This window comes from Lutjanus erythropterus, chromosome 18, assembly GCF_056507025.1.
Source record: "Lutjanus erythropterus isolate fLutEry1 chromosome 18, fLutEry1.hap2, whole genome shotgun sequence".
Classification (NCBI taxonomy): Eukaryota; Metazoa; Chordata; class Actinopteri; order Lutjaniformes; family Lutjanidae; genus Lutjanus; species Lutjanus erythropterus.
In genome coordinates, this window is record NC_139334.1 from 28,286,452 (window position 1) to 28,301,949 (window position 15,498).

The window sequence follows — 15,498 nt, forward strand, 5'->3', positions numbered from 1 at the left end:
ATTTATTTTTTTCTGTTTCAAGTCAAAGGTTTTAGTCATTTATGTTTGCCATTTTATTTCTGAGTCTATTTGTTTCTTTATCCGTGTTATCTCCTTGTTATCAGGTGAAGGCTTGCTCTCTGTAAATTCCCTTTAGGTGTTGACAGTTGAAGCTGACTTCACTGCAGCTTTACAGGAAGTCCAATTAAAGTGAGAGGCTGAAGTCATCTGACAGGCTGCTAAATCCATCTCTCTCTCCTCTTCCTCCTCCTCCTCCTCCTCCTCCTCCTCCTCTCCACTTTGCTCTGCAGATTTGAGTCGGAGTTCAAGCATCACTGCGGCGCTCTCAGACCACAGCCTCTTTGGACGGAGTATCAGATAACCTACATCAACAGCTTCACTGCTTTACAGTAAGTCAGGTGACTTCCTGAAATTACCCATGAGGCACTGCGACAAACTAATGCGCTCTGACAAAACCACAGACCTGCCAGCCGCCTCCAGAAAATCATCTGTCATCAGTCTGCACACCACACCAGTCTTTCAAGATTAAGATATGAGGACGTTCAGTGGTGCTGTAGAGTCAACATGTGCATTAATCACAGTTAGGTCTGTTCAAAACATTTAACTGACCCCTGCACTGACCTCCTGTCAGGAGAATTTAAATGGATTAATTTATGCATGTGACCAAAAAAGGTCTACTTACTGCAGTTTTAGTTAGATGAAAAAAAGTTTTAAAAAAGTTATGGATGCTTTTTTTTTTCCTTTTCTACAACACAGAGAATAAAAAAGAACAAAAAGACATCATAAAGTAGAACAAAATAAATCAAACAGACAGCTCACAGAAAAGGTGCACATGTGTATGTCAATCTGTACGATGACTCAAATGTCCACTTGTGGACTGAGTTATCTGTCATATTTAATGGCTTTAAAGCAGTGATTTTTGCAGAAAACAGTGAAAAGCACACAGATTCCGAAGGAGGCAGTGAGAATTAGAAAGTGCTGCAGAGCCTTTGCTTGCGTGACTCATCTCTGAGCTATTTTGGACTCATTGGGAGATTCCCAGCCAGCACTCCTGCCAACATATTTTATATGAGATTCAAGCACAAGTCTCTATAAGAGCAACAGGACCGCATTCTCTCAGCTAGGAGTTGTTTGGAAGTCTGTTTATATGAGCACAGCAGAACATAATCACATACCCACTGAAAATAAGGTCACGCTACTCTAACTGTGCCAGCCTTCGAGGAGTGCCGCCTCACATGGTTTCAGGGAATCAGGGCTGCGAGGGGGAAGTGCTGCGGCATTGTAAGTCCATAGAAAGAGAAAGTACGGCCTGCTGAACCTCTAAACCCCAGCTGCTTCAGTCTGTCACTACAAACGCAGATGTGACTTGAAGTTCAAGGACAGTTTCCTACGTGACATGAACTAGGGCTGCTGCAGATTTGGTGTCTGCTTTCTATTTCTTTTTTTTTTGCTGCTCTGAGGTTTTAGAAGTGCAGGTGAGTCTGTGGTTGACTTCAGTTACAAACACCAGCTCAACTTATGATCTCTGGCATTACACCTCTCCCTCCTCTGGCTCTCAGTCCTACAGTCAATGACATTTACAAAAAGTTAGGGCAATATCTCTGTATGGGATTATGTGCAAGACCTGTAGAATGTAGCATTTGTTAATGCACATAAAATAAAATGCATAAAAATATGGTTTCGTGAGCTTACATATCAAATTCAGGTATATTTGATTTGCCTCCAGGCTTTGGGTTTTAAATGCTGACCATGAAGTGCAAATCCCTGCAATCGGACTCCCTCATATCCTGTCATTTCTCCCTACTCTTGCTATCTACAGCAAAGATAAGAGAGAACTTTATTTATCCCAAAGGAAACTTGTGCAGCAGATGCAGTACAAATTAGAGCAGTGTGAAAAGAGTGCAAGTATAGAATATGAATAAAATCCACAAAATCCAAAATGCGCACAATTCCAAAAACATAAACAATAGTAGGGATCAGCACTCATCATCACATCACAACTCTAGTAGTGACATCCTAATATTCTGTAAAAACACTTGTCTAGCTCTTATTTAACACTGTAGTCCACCAGGAGCTCACTGAAAACTCATACATGTGATGTTAAGAAGTGATAACTTCCATTATGCCAAAAAATACACTCATCAAATTCTTTCAAAGTCTTCACATCACATAGAATTTAAGTCTGGACAGACATGGATGTAAACTGTAACTTGATTGGCTGGTGGAGGCATGCGACTGTGAAGCACTAATTCTAGTTATTTTGTTTTTTTTGGGGGGGGTTCTCTCTTTTTATACCTAATAGTGTTTTGAAATCTTGCAGTGATTGTGGGGTCATTCTGGATGATCATCTAAGATCCCATGTGGCCGTTTTATCTTCACACTGGGATTTCCCCTTTCAGCTTTGCTGGTGAAAAACTCTTTTTGTGTCTGGGTGTCCAGCCATGCAAATGGTTTCCAGTTTAAAGAGACTCTTCACACAAAACAAGGGGGTCTTTGACTATTCAGAGAAACTGGGACACTGTTTCCTCTTGAGTCTCTAGGGATACCAGTTTCCTGACTGGAATATCTCAACAACTATTGCAAGGATTTCCATGACACTTTATACAGATATACAAGTTCCCCAGGGGATAAATCCTGATGACTTTTATGATCCTCTGACTTTTCATCTAGCACCACCATGAGATTGACTTTCTTGGTTCAGCGCAGAATATCTTGACAACTGTTTGGTTTCCCCTTCTGATCATCCTCAGCTATACTTTATGTTGCGCTAATAAACAAGTATTAGCAAGCTGAGATGCTGAACTAAGATACCAAACCATGTGACGGATGACTCTCTGCCTTGTTGAAATGTCGTGTTTTGATATTTTGAGCACTACAAAGATTTTCTTCACCCCCATTGTATAAATCTGGCAGCAGGAAGTTTCAGTGATGGATATCTTGCAGCACAAGCAGAAAAACATGGGAAGGGTCCGCTAGTGGGAAGTGTGAAAATATATCATGCACCCTTCAGCCTTGACAAACTGTGTGAACACCACTGGCAGATTCAGATCCTTTACTTTAGTAAAAGATCTGATACAACAATGTAGAAATACTCCGTTATGAGTAAAAGTTCTTCATTTAAAATATTACTAAAGTTAATTTTAGGTTAAAAAAAAAAAATCAATCAATAAAAGTACTTAAGCTGTAATCAAATGCACTCTGCAAGTGATATTTTGTTCTACATGAAATAATTAGATTGTTACTTCTGATGCATCAGTATGTAAGCAGCATTTTCTTTAGGTGGAGCAAGTTTTAACTACTTTACATACAGTTAACTTCTTTAATCCAGCGGCTCCCAAACCCTGATAAATCTGATGGGTTGTGAGGTGATTAATGGGGTAAAAGAAGAAAAAGTTCTGCTATACAAATCTGTTTCATTATGTTTTTGTATTTTTCTCTGCGGGGTAGAGAGTTGGGGGACTGCATGCGGCAAAGAGCTGCAGGCAGGAGTCGAGCCTGCAGCCTCTGCAGAGGACCGACAGCCTTCGAGGTACAGGGCCGCCCCTTATATGTAAAATCTTCATCTGAAAAGGGGGACTGCTCATTGGTCTGACGGGCCGTTATCCTGAAACCCCAATCGTCCTAAAAATGTCCCACTGGATCAAAAGTCTTACAGCCCATTATCCTGAAAATAAATGCCCACTGCTCCGAGTATTACCATTGTAACCACTAATGTCATCAATAGAGGGTGCTGCCCAATGCACAACACCCTGTAGAATATGACATGCCCACTTTGGTTCCCTAAGGAGAACGTGCTTTTTTGTGGTTCCAGCTGAGATTCTAAACCAGTTTATTTTTATTGGAAACGTTCTGAACAGTTAAAATTAGGTGCTTGAACCTGAACAGGGTTGGTTCTGAATTGGTTTGAAAAAATCCTATCTGTGCAGTTTTTTGCTCTTAATATCATAATATATTGAAAAATGACCAAATGACAATCGCCAGATATTCTACTTCCCAGGTACAATAATTAACCTGCACGGTCATGGTCACATACATATGGTTAATGTTGTGAAATGGTGGCAGTTAGGGTTCGTTTAGGCACCAAAACTACTTTGTCTAAGTCACATTTTGATAACAGCATTGCTCAAAGTTTAGTCGCCAGTTTGGTCTTTGTCTTAAATGATATATTTTACAAAATGTCTTGCTGTTTGTCCTCCTGCAGGCAGCACATGGAGGGGTACCAGGACTCCTGTCCAGAGGAGGTGGAAGGATTCAGAAAGGAGGTGAAGTGGCTGATTGTCAGGCTCATGGAGGAACTGGAGGACCAGTTCAAGGAGGATGTCAAGGTACAATTAACAGTGCAGTGAATCAAAGTATAAGGTTATCGTAGGTGAGAGCTTAGTTCCGGTTTTCATTGATTTATTTCGTCACTAGAGAGCAGCCATTTTCTGTTGTGGTTTGTAAAAGAGGAAATGAAAAAGGGATGCTCCTTTCCTGAATCTTTGAAAACACTCCAGAGATACTTTCAAGCAACTTCTGGTTTCCCACTGAGCATGTGCAGGGATGTGAAAACAGGATGCAAGATAGAGACTAACTGATAATCTCACAGGTTCTCCGATTTAAAATCAAAACCTGGGATTGATGATGTGACCGTTTCCTTATTTTCCACCACTACGGTTAAAATTTGGTTACAGTCACACACAAAAAATACTGGTCAGGGGATGATTGTGGTCGTAGTTAAATAAAACCAGCACTGACTGTTTACAGGAAACAGGATCCAAACAGCGGTTTCCCTTTCTGCCTAACAAACCATACTGGTTTACACTGGTGCATAAAGGTTTTGTGTTGCTTCCCCCAGTAATACGGAGCACCAGAAGCCACCAAACACTCTCAAGTGGCCCGGATCGACCGCTGCGGGCGTAAATAACCATCATCATCACTGATTTGACAAGTGGGGTCATATTTTATTGTTGGCCTGCAACTAACAATTAATTTTATTTATCTCTGCCAGACGTAAGGCAATAGTCGCGTGTGTGTGTGTGTGACCAGGGCAGTAGCAAATCTCTCATACTAGATAGACCTAAACTTTTTTTGTACACATTTATGACTGTATGCATGTATATACAAGTCTCCATTTTATACTGATTGCTAACCCCTCTTAACTGGCTGGTTGAGGCTGCAAGTCATGAACAACTGCTAGGGTAAAAACAAGGCCTGCTTAGTCTGTTGCAGGCAACATTTTGGTCTCTATTGTGGCTAAAAAACTGACATCAAGAGATTTTTTTTATCTTATCTGCAGATTAACTCCATACCTTTGCTATAGTACAAAATCAACTTTAATCTTGATTCTAAATCTTATGTCTGAACCATCTTTCATGAAGTTTGGTTTATTGTAAATGTGGGCTCTTGAACATAATGCCGATTACTTATTGGACTTAAATTCAGTGACTGTGTTGATCTAATCAGCTGCATACCGAAACATGAATCTCCTGAATTGGCACAACTCCCACTGCAGGCCTCAAACTTTGAAGAGGCAATGTCAAGTGTAAATTATGAAGAATTTCAGTTTTTGCAAAAATATTATTGTTGTAAAGCCGCCTGGTTGCTTGCGATGTTCTGAATAAATAACAAAATGCTCTAAATAAATGTTTACATTTTGAAGTTTGGATGTCTTATTAGATACCTGAGCCTAGGATGGACAGTTTCAATACCATTACAGAGCACTATCATTTCATAAACCGGATTTATTTTTATGCCTCTGCACTGCTGACAGCTGTGACCAGAGCCATTATCTGTTTTCTGTTTTTATTCTAATGAATGCAATATCTCAGGAAGGCCTGGAGGGAATTTCCACAGATTTGGCACAAACATCCACTTGGACTCACAGATGAACTGATTAGAATGTGGTGGTGTGACTAATCATGACATTTTATTTCCAACAGGTCAAAGGTCAACTTCACTGTGCCATCATAATGTTCACCTCTCTATCAGTCCTAGTACTAAAATGTCTAACACAAATCCATAAAATATCAGATTACTGAAATGTTTCAATGTCAGCCTGTTATGTAGTCATGATCGTGCATGTTGCGTGCATCTGCGAAATCCATCCACTAGTTAAAAGCCAAAGTTTGATGGCAAGATATGTCAGTTTAGTGATCGCTTCTATTTTGCCAATAAATGTTTTCACTGGCCTTCATACATTATTATATGAGACTGCACAGACATGGATGTAAACTGCAACCGGAGTAGTTGGTGGGGGCATCAAACCACGAGGCGATAATTCTAGTTCAGCAGTGATTTGTAACAGGTTTTTGTCATTTAATTTGGAGGAGCTGTTAAAATCCAACCTGCTGCACATGAGAGTGATTTTTATCTGAGGGAGGAAATAAGCAGATATCTAAATGAGCACATAAGCAGAGACGACCTTCACCAAACTTACAGAGAATTAAAAAAAACAATAAAAGCACCATACAATGTGTTTTATACATGTATGAGGGGTTTTTTCCACTGTTTTCTGTGCTGTTTTCCAGCCGCACTTGAGGAGAATGATGACGAGAAAGTGGCTCACCAACGACGACGACTTTAAGCAGCTTCAGAGACGGACGGAGCTGCTTTCACAGCACTGCTCATTAATGAAGCCTCCACACAGCCAGGTGAGGAGGAGGAGGAGGAGGAGGAGGAGGAGGAGGAGGAGGAGGAGGAGACGGGCTGTGAGAGGGCATCAGGGGGATTCCATCATTCACCAACCACTTTGTTGAACTGACCAGCCAAATCATTTTACTTCCGTGAAAACTCCCCACTTCTTAATGATGTTTTGTTACCTGCCAGTTCCCAGCTAATGCCAAAGATTTACTGGCATTTGTCCCATCGTGATTAAAGAAATCCCTCAAAAACGTAACCGAGACTGTAAGCAAACAAAAGACTTGGCAGCCATGTTTTCATGGTTAGATTGTGGTTAATGGGGACCAAAGTTTCAGAATATCAGCTAAAAATTAATTTTAGTAATATGATTGCAGCGTTCAGAAGAGGAAATCCATATTTACTTTCTCGTGGACCCTTTTGGAAGTCCCATTGAATCAATTCAGGCGCCACCGTTATCGGCCGGATGCCATGACTGCAGAAACCATTAAAGTGAGAGGGATCGACCCTGGCAGCAGGCTCAAATGAATAGGTGGAAGTGGAGGTGTTAGCTCAGATGATCTGAAGGCTGCTGCTCATATGATGAACAAATAAAGAATAGCACACTTAACATTTCCCCTTTTTTTATGCTTATCCTGTTTTTCTGCGACATCACTCCCTCTCTGTGTGTGTGTGTGTGTGTGTTTCCTGGCAACAGGAGTTTGCGAGCCGGCTGCACTACCACGTGGTGAGGGAATACATCGGCCAGCTGATGAAGAATAACTACTCATGCAAGAACCGGAAACATGAGAAAGCGGCGACGAAGATCCGTCATCAGTGGGGTGAACTCACAGATTTGTTTGAGGACATGGTAATTATCTCATTACTTCACCGTCAACAACAACAATAAACAGCAGTTTAATGTCGACTCCGGTGCATTAAAGACAAAATTTGAAGTGTGGTTTTTACTAATGGATACTAATGCCGTCTGGTTGAGTGAGACGGAGCACTATTTGGCTTATTTCACATCAGAAATACCCTTTGGAAAGTTACAGAATTTTTTAAATACCTTTATTTGAGTCCACTGAGAGTGATGCTCTCTTTTTTTATTTCTATAAAGCCAACTCTCCATTCAAATCAATATTTTTAATCACTGACTTGCTGCATCATATTTCCTGTTCCTTAAACTTCTAATAAGACCAATTGTGTGCCCTTTTAAAATTAAACAGTAATCACCGTGAGGACCGTTCTGTACCTTAAAGGGTATTTTTCTGACAAATATATCTTTGGGTTCAGAAATAGTTCCCCTATTTCTCTGTGTGTATATACTGTATATATATATAAATGCAGAAATATCCGTGCCTAGTTGAGGCCCTTTGTAATATTTCCTTCAGCTCCATTAAAGATATATTTCCCCTCTTAACTTCTCACATGGTTTCATTTAAATAACTATTCAAAGATCAAAGAAGTCAAATGGAAATTGACAGATCTGAAAATAGTCCAGAAGAATTAATAATTAATAATTGAATTACAGAACTTTTTTTCCCTCTTCTTCTCCCATTATTCATTTCATGGCCCTTTGGAGGGGTCCAACCCCCACGTTGGACAACACTGGACTAAACTAAGTGTATATGAAGTGTATTTGAAGACAGATTTAAGAAACAAAAAAAAGAAGAAGAAGAAGAATGGTCAAAATCAATCCCATGTCCCATGATGCAACTCATGAACATTTCTCAAGTCAAAATAACTGACGAGTTGTCAAACTTTCAACTGTTTTCCTGAGATGAATTTTTCTCCCCGTGACTCATTAACTGACCTTCCTTTGGTTCCCCTTTCAGGGGGTATATTAAAGTTGTTTTGGGTGCATTTTATTTCTGTATCATGTATGAAAGTGTCTTCGTCATTTACAAGTATTTTATTTATGCTCGCGTATCCCACTCTCTCTTTCCCTTCCTACACATTTGGTTGAGGAACAGTGTTTTTTTGTTTTTTTTTGGTCCAGATTTAGTCCAAACGTCAAACGTCAACAATACTTTCTGATGATAATAACACGATAAATCACAGCCATGGGAAAAAAGGTTCATGTCATGATAATATATACTAATTTATTTTAGGATGTCCTGGTGAAAATCACAACAGTTATAGCCCACTGTGTTTAATGTTTTGGTATTTTTTCTGTCGTAGAAGTCGACCCACGAGTGGCTCCACCCTGTCGGAGACGACCTGAGCGACATCATCACACAGAGAAACAAGGCCGACATAAAGGAGCATCTGCAGCCGATCGTGGAGCATTACCCCGACTTCAGGTGAGTGTTTCTAACTCATTTAAATCCCTCGATATGACAAACCCGATTCTGCAGATTTCACTGCAGAAACTGTGCAAAAGCAATTATGGATGTGTCTTCTGAGTTCATCACACCACAGAAACATGTTATTAAAAACCAAGCCAAATTTGAATGATTAAAAAAATCACCAATGTCCAAGATAGATTCCTCTGAAGGGAGATAATAAAGGCTAATCTTATCTACTTCCCAGCAATGTGGGAGTTCATGCCAGTTGTGCGTTTTCAGGTGTTTCCTTAACATTAAATAAGAACCAAGCATCCAAATGCTCAAAATCAGCTTGGAGCTCCGTCACTGCTGCTTGCAGCTGTTGCTTTATTGATAGTTTCAACATATTTACGGTCAAGTAGAGCTACTAAGCTTCAGTGGAGACCTCAGGGTCAAGCAGGCCTGAAAATGACGCTGAGCTTTCTGGCTAATGAGATTAACATCAGCTGTTACTGTTACAACAAAGGTTGTTTTCACTGGCCCAATCCCAGGCTCCATCCTGACAGACTTTGAGGTACATTCCTGTGAAGTCTGCGAGGGTTAAAGGCCATCTCACTGTAAAATCATCAAGTTCACGAGGGTTCGCTCGCAAACTTTTTGAGCCCTTTGTGCACACTCTCTGTCTGCATTTCTCCAGACATCACCTGAGGGAATTACGCACATGCCATTGTATTTATTGTAATATTAATTAACACGGGGAAGCTCTTAAAAAAAACAAACGTGGATGGGCAACTTCAACTGTACAGGAAAAACTAACAATTATTTGAGTGTGTTAGACTTATGAACCCGCAAAGTTGCAAAGTTGAGAACTAGAAATGACCTGCTACCTGCATTTATCTCCAAGGCAAATCCGCACCCACTTGGAAGGGTGAATACAAGCCCCGTGATTAAACACACATACACAGTCCTTCACGTGTGTTCTCAACCTTTGCTCTTGCAGCTGTTGATGTGTTTCCATAGTGACGCCCAGCCTAGCTTGTGGCTATTAAAAAGGTAATATCTTCGAGTGCGCCCCCAGTCTGCCACATGTGTTTATATGACCTGAAGCAAACGGGAAAAAAAAAAGACTTTCTTCACCACCAAACTGAGGTTACCGTGGCAACATGATGCATACAGCTTCTGCTGCTGTAATAAGGTTTTCTTCACACCGTGTCACAATGTTTATGACATTCCACACGTACAACTCAGCAAATTTACAGACACAACATCTTCCCTCATCTGAGATTGGTGTTGCTCATTAATAACATCTCCAGGAAGAGAACTAGTTAAAGAGTGGTGCTTTTTACAGCTGATTTAACCTGAAACTATGAACATGACCTGCTGCCTGATACCTCGCTAACACATTGATCTTGCTTCGTAGCACAACCCTCGGGTGGCCAATTCCTACTCGCCAGCAACGTGGCAGTTCATGCATGTAGTCTGTTATCAAGTGTTTCTTCTCAATTAAATAAGAGACAAGCATCCAAATGCTTAAAATCTGCTTGGACCCCATAATTGATGCTTGCAGCTATATTTTTATTTGTAGTTTCAACATATTTACGGTCAAATGGCTTATTGAGAAGCTTCAGAAGAGACCTCAGCCTACAGCAGTCATGAGGATGACACTGAGCTTTCTGACTAATTAGACTCACATCAGCAGAGCTTGTTTTCACTGGCTCAAACCCAAAAAAAACAAAAGACCCCTTTAAGGTGTCTTCCTAGTAAGTCCACAGGGGTGTACGGCTGTCACACTGAAAAAATCATCAAGTCTATGAGGGCTTTCTCACTGTTTCTCACTTTATACACACTTTCCGTAAGTCTGCATTTCTCCAGACTTCACCAGAGGGAATTAGGGGATTGGGATCACACCATTGTTTGTGCAAGTTTACACTTCACAAGAGGTGAAGTTCAGTTCACAGTCCCAAAAATGGACTAGTTCAGGTTCATCAGAGTCCTGCATGGGTCCAGTTTTGCAAACCCGCCCCCACCCGCAAAAGCTGAGAATCAGTTGTGTCAAATATAGAGATTAAAAGTTTGTTGTTGTTCTCACCTGTTTACTGTCCACATCAGTTAATTTATAGAAATATATGATTTACCCATTACACAACATTTTTGCTGGTCACCCGCCAGATTCACGTGGGTACCCGACCTGGTGCTTCATTCTAACATTAATTTCTCCCGGTTTAAATAGAACCTCCACCTACCAGGGACGCTGGAGTCTTTATAATGTTTTTTTTAAATTAATTTGAAGGGTCAGAATAACTTATTACTATAATTATTAACATCAGTTTACAACAATTTGAGGCTTGTACATCTAATCTTGAAAGTAATGCTACACAAATGCAAAACACGCGGTTAAAAAGGAAGTATACCTTACGTTTCCTTGCACGACAGCAGTAGCAAATGTGACACCAACATACTGTTGGGAGTTTCATAGTGCATGAGAACTGCATGGAGATGAAGAGGAAGACGACATAGAGGAGGCAAGTGTTAGTATTGCAGGTTTGTCTGGATGATGAACTTTTGAGGCTGTATAATATCAACACTTCAGTCTATATTCAGTTTGCACTCTCTTTTTCAATGAAGTGAGCATCACTTTGCATCAGGCAGCTACCTTCTCTTAAATTATCTCTCGTATTTTCTCTTAATTTTCTGGATGGGGGATTTCTGGTCCATTTCAGTTCAGTTTCTTATAAAACGGGCAGGTTCATAAGTAAGTGAAACATACATGGATTTTACCACAGTGTTGCGACACGTCTTGGTGTTGAAAAGTGATGGTTTTGTTGAGATAAACAAGTCAGAGACGACAGACTTTGACACAAAAAGCCCAGAATGAAGACACTAAACCAACATCCTGATTTTAATTTCTATCTGCAATACATAGAAAGTGTTGAAATTTCTACTTTACAATTGTGACGAAGTCCTTTTGTTTCTGAGGAGAGTGAATTTGGAAGATTAAAGTCGAGCAGAAATCCCCCATTTTGGGCCACAATTGACCCAACTAGACTAGAATTCATGTAACCTGGTGAATGAGGAAGTGTTGATGAAATAACCACAAAAAAGGTGAACGAAGCAGAAAGTTTTAGTTACAGATTTACCCAGGTCAGAGCAGATATCATTTGACTGCTTTGCTTACATGAAAAGCCCCAACATTTATCATGAGGAAGCTTCAATCCAAACAGACAGACGCAACTTCTGCCGGGTGATTTTCACAGGAAATTTCATGTCTTTGGACTGATAAAGATGAAAAAGGAGTGGCCCATAACCCAAATAAACAGAACGCTTGTATGTACTGTATTAACCAGAGTTAATGGCTGTGAGATGTTGACCTCTGCTCTGAAAGCACAGGGTATGAACAGACACGTGACCGGATGAGTCAACCAAAGAGGAAAAACAAACAAAAATGATGAAATGGTGATGATGAGCTAAGACTTTGCTGCTGTCACTGAGACTGTGTGTGAAGTTTGTGTAAATGTAAATACTCAAATCCGAAATGAAACCTTAATTATCAAATTAAACAAGTAAACATGAAGAAAATGTATGTGTATGTGTACCTGCATGAAATCAACTAATTACCACATTTATAATTCCTTTCATGCAAGTATGAACACATCCAAAACATAAAAGTAAAAAAGGGAATTAAAGTAATAGTCCTTTTAATTAATAAAAGGAGGTTCTGTTCTGGACAATTAACAGTCAGTTTTGAGAGCATGTTTCATGTGTTTCCTGTCAGTAAAGGCTTGTAGTTAAGAATAAAGACATTTGTTTTAGAACAGATCAACACATCCACTCAGATCATGTTTCCTCCATCAGAGTCTCATCCAGAAACTCTGAACAATTTTCAACAGTGAAGAAAAAACAAAGTCTTCCCACCAGTTTCCTGCTCTGAAGGAAACATCTGAACTTCATCGTGGGCAGCGAGACCAAACTCTTTAAAAACACATTTCTCAAGTCAACAACTAAAGAAATGAACCCTGAAAGTATAGTCTTGGTTTGTTTTGGATGTTTCTCAGGTCTAATGTCAGGAGACAAAGACTTTTACTCCTGGTGACCTCCTGTGGTTCAGAGAGACACTCCTCCTGCACGGCATCTTTTTCTTCTTCATTGGATTTTAAAGGTGGTTTGCATTGTTGCATTACCGCCCCACTACTGGATTGAAGGACTCAAGCCCAGATACTACGAAACTGACAAAAAACATCCCACTCTAATAAACTAGTCTGTTAGTCTGGGCCCTGAGAGACCCTGAAAGCCTCTCTCAACAGCACCTGCACTTCCTCACCAGTGATTCCCACAACATCCTAAAACTTCCTTGCAGCATCAACAACAATCTCAGTTCTCTCTGACTTTCGTTCCCGCCTCAGCAACACAGTAAGAGTAATCACATGGTCTTGTTTAGTCTAGTCTTGTAAAAACAATCTTCATCTTCTCCCTTATCTTCTTGAATCTTGCCTAACTATTTCCTCATGGCATAGCCTTTTCTGGCCTGGTTCTTAGGAATTCAATTTCCTTTTTCCTCTTTGGACAGTCTGCCTGCTGACTGCTGATGATTCCCTCCACACTGTTTGGACACTTTCCCACTCAGCTGCTCTGATATGTCTCCATTACTCCTGATGTTTTGGTGCCATGTTTCATGTGACGCGAGATGCATCTGTGGAAATCTGATTAGAATCATGTTTCAAACCATTGCCAAATGTGGAAAAAAAATTGGGCTGGTGGTCTGAATAAAACCAAACAGACTCTGCAGTCTGTGCTCTCATCTTCATTAAGACAAGGAGTTACTATTGTTCACCAGCAGTGAAAGTGTTTGTCTCCAGACATTAGAGCCTGAGAAACATCCCAAACAAATCAAGACTATACATTCAGGGGTCATTTCTTTAGTTGTTGACTTGAGAAATGTGTTTTTAAAGAGTTTGGTCTCACTGCCCACGATGAAGAGTTCAGATGTTTCGTTCAGAGCAGGAAACTGGTGGGAAGACTTTGTTTCTTCTTCACTGTTGAAGACTGTTTAGAGTTTCTGGATGAGACTCTGACGGAGGGAACATGATCTGAGTGGACAGGTTTTTGTCTTGTAGAATCAAACCTTATTTTCATTAACTTCAACAGCTTTATTTGAAGCTGTGATTCATCAAAAACTGTTTTAAGTTATTGCTGACAGGTAAAGCTGCTAGAGCAAATGCAGTTTGAGATCCTCTTAAAACTGACTTTAAAGAAGCTAAAGTCAATGACTGAACCATCATTCTGATTAAAGTAGTTGATCCTCAGGAAAATTCTGTAAACACTTTTTGTAATTCCCATTGTACTCTGTGTTGAATGACTTTACAGCAGCATAAAGTGAAGTAGGAGTTTGGAGACTTCAAGTCATTCCGAGCTCAGTTCCATCCACCTTCAACCTGAGCAGAGGTCTAATCAGTCAGAACAGCTGCAAACAGCTGTGTGACTCTGCAGGACCTGTGAAGACTCACCTACACAGGTGTTTTCACTTTGTGTTGTCTGATTAGAGCTCCTCTCAGAGCATCTACAGGCTGTGATTAACTGTCATCTCCTTCACTTGTCTGTTAGTTAAGTTACAGTTGTTAGAGCACAAAAACCTAAACCGGCATGATATTATTAGATGAAACTAGAAGTTAGCTTCCTGCAGAGCTCTGCGCAAGTTCAACCTCAGCAGATGTTTATTAATAAACCCTTGACATCAAAACATCTTTTAATAAAACAAATAATCCACTCAGATCATGTTTCCTTCATCAGAGTGTTATTGAAAAACTCTGTTTCTTCTTCACTGTTGAAGATTGTTCAAAGTCTTCCCACCAGTTTCCTGCTCTGAAGGAAACATCTGAACTCTTCATCATGGGCAGCGAGACCAAACTCTTTAAAAACACATTTCTCAAGTTCTCAGGCTCTTATGTCAGGAGACAAACACTTTTACTCCTGGTGACCTCCTGCGGTTCAGAGACACACTCAAAATAACTCAAAAAAAAAACAAAATAAACCTCAATAACTTGCAGAAAAATGCTGTTAGTGTTATTTTTCTGGTTAAATTAGGCATCCAAATCAGTAATTTACCAGGGTAAATTAATGTGCGTTACTCTCTTCTCCACCTGCAGCAAGAAGCACCTGGTTGCAGTTCTGTACTTCAGAGGCCTGATGAGAGGCCGTGAACACCAGCTGATCCTCCAGAAATTCTCAGAGCTGAAGAAGAAACTGGGCAACGACGGAGGCGACAAGAGCCGAGTTTTATTCGGTGACATGCAGGTCACCGTCAACGCAGACTGTCTGTCCAACCTGCCCTTCTCCTGCTTCAGCTTCCTGCTGCCCAACAACTAGTCCAACACGGTGGACGAGGAATAATAAAAGCATGCTTGCTTGGTTTGACACAAACTAAGATCCTTGCTCTCAGACACAGCCATCGAAACTCAAACCAGCTGTACTTTTGCACAAAGTCAGGTATAACTTTGTCATTTTACCCTCCAACTGTTGGCCTTCAAATTGCCATTTATAACTGATTGGTTCCTGTGTAAACCTGACACACGTGTGGGTTTGAACCATATTTCTGGTGACTTGCATACAGATTCTTAAATGGCCTGTGTGAGTGATT

General features: G+C 40.4%; 1 protein-coding gene, 1 non-coding gene and 2 pseudogenes across 2 annotated transcripts in view; 2 read left to right on the forward strand and 2 right to left on the reverse strand.

The window, feature by feature from the left end:
• Positions 1-15,252, forward strand: part of exoc3l4 (exocyst complex component 3-like 4) — a 32,023-nt gene extending 16,771 nt beyond the window's left edge. The window contains exons 8-13 of the mRNA XM_084743046.1: positions 291-389; positions 4,202-4,325; positions 6,510-6,632; positions 7,316-7,468; positions 8,782-8,903; positions 15,008-15,252. Coding sequence (XP_084599172.1) covers positions 291-389; positions 4,202-4,325; positions 6,510-6,632; positions 7,316-7,468; positions 8,782-8,903; positions 15,008-15,227 — 841 coding nt within the window. The 3' untranslated portion in view covers positions 15,228-15,252. The remainder of the gene's footprint in view (positions 1-290; positions 390-4,201; positions 4,326-6,509; positions 6,633-7,315; positions 7,469-8,781; positions 8,904-15,007) is intronic.
• LOC146311225 (small nucleolar RNA U3) lies at positions 12,692-12,896 on the reverse strand (annotated as a pseudogene).
• Positions 13,754-13,960, forward strand: LOC146311226 (small nucleolar RNA U3). Its single transcript, XR_014772343.1, has one exon. It is a non-coding gene; the product is annotated as a small nucleolar RNA U3 (small nucleolar RNA).
• On the reverse strand, positions 14,624-14,805 carry LOC146311227 (small nucleolar RNA U3; annotated as a pseudogene).
• Positions 15,253-15,498: the final 246 nt, after the last annotated feature.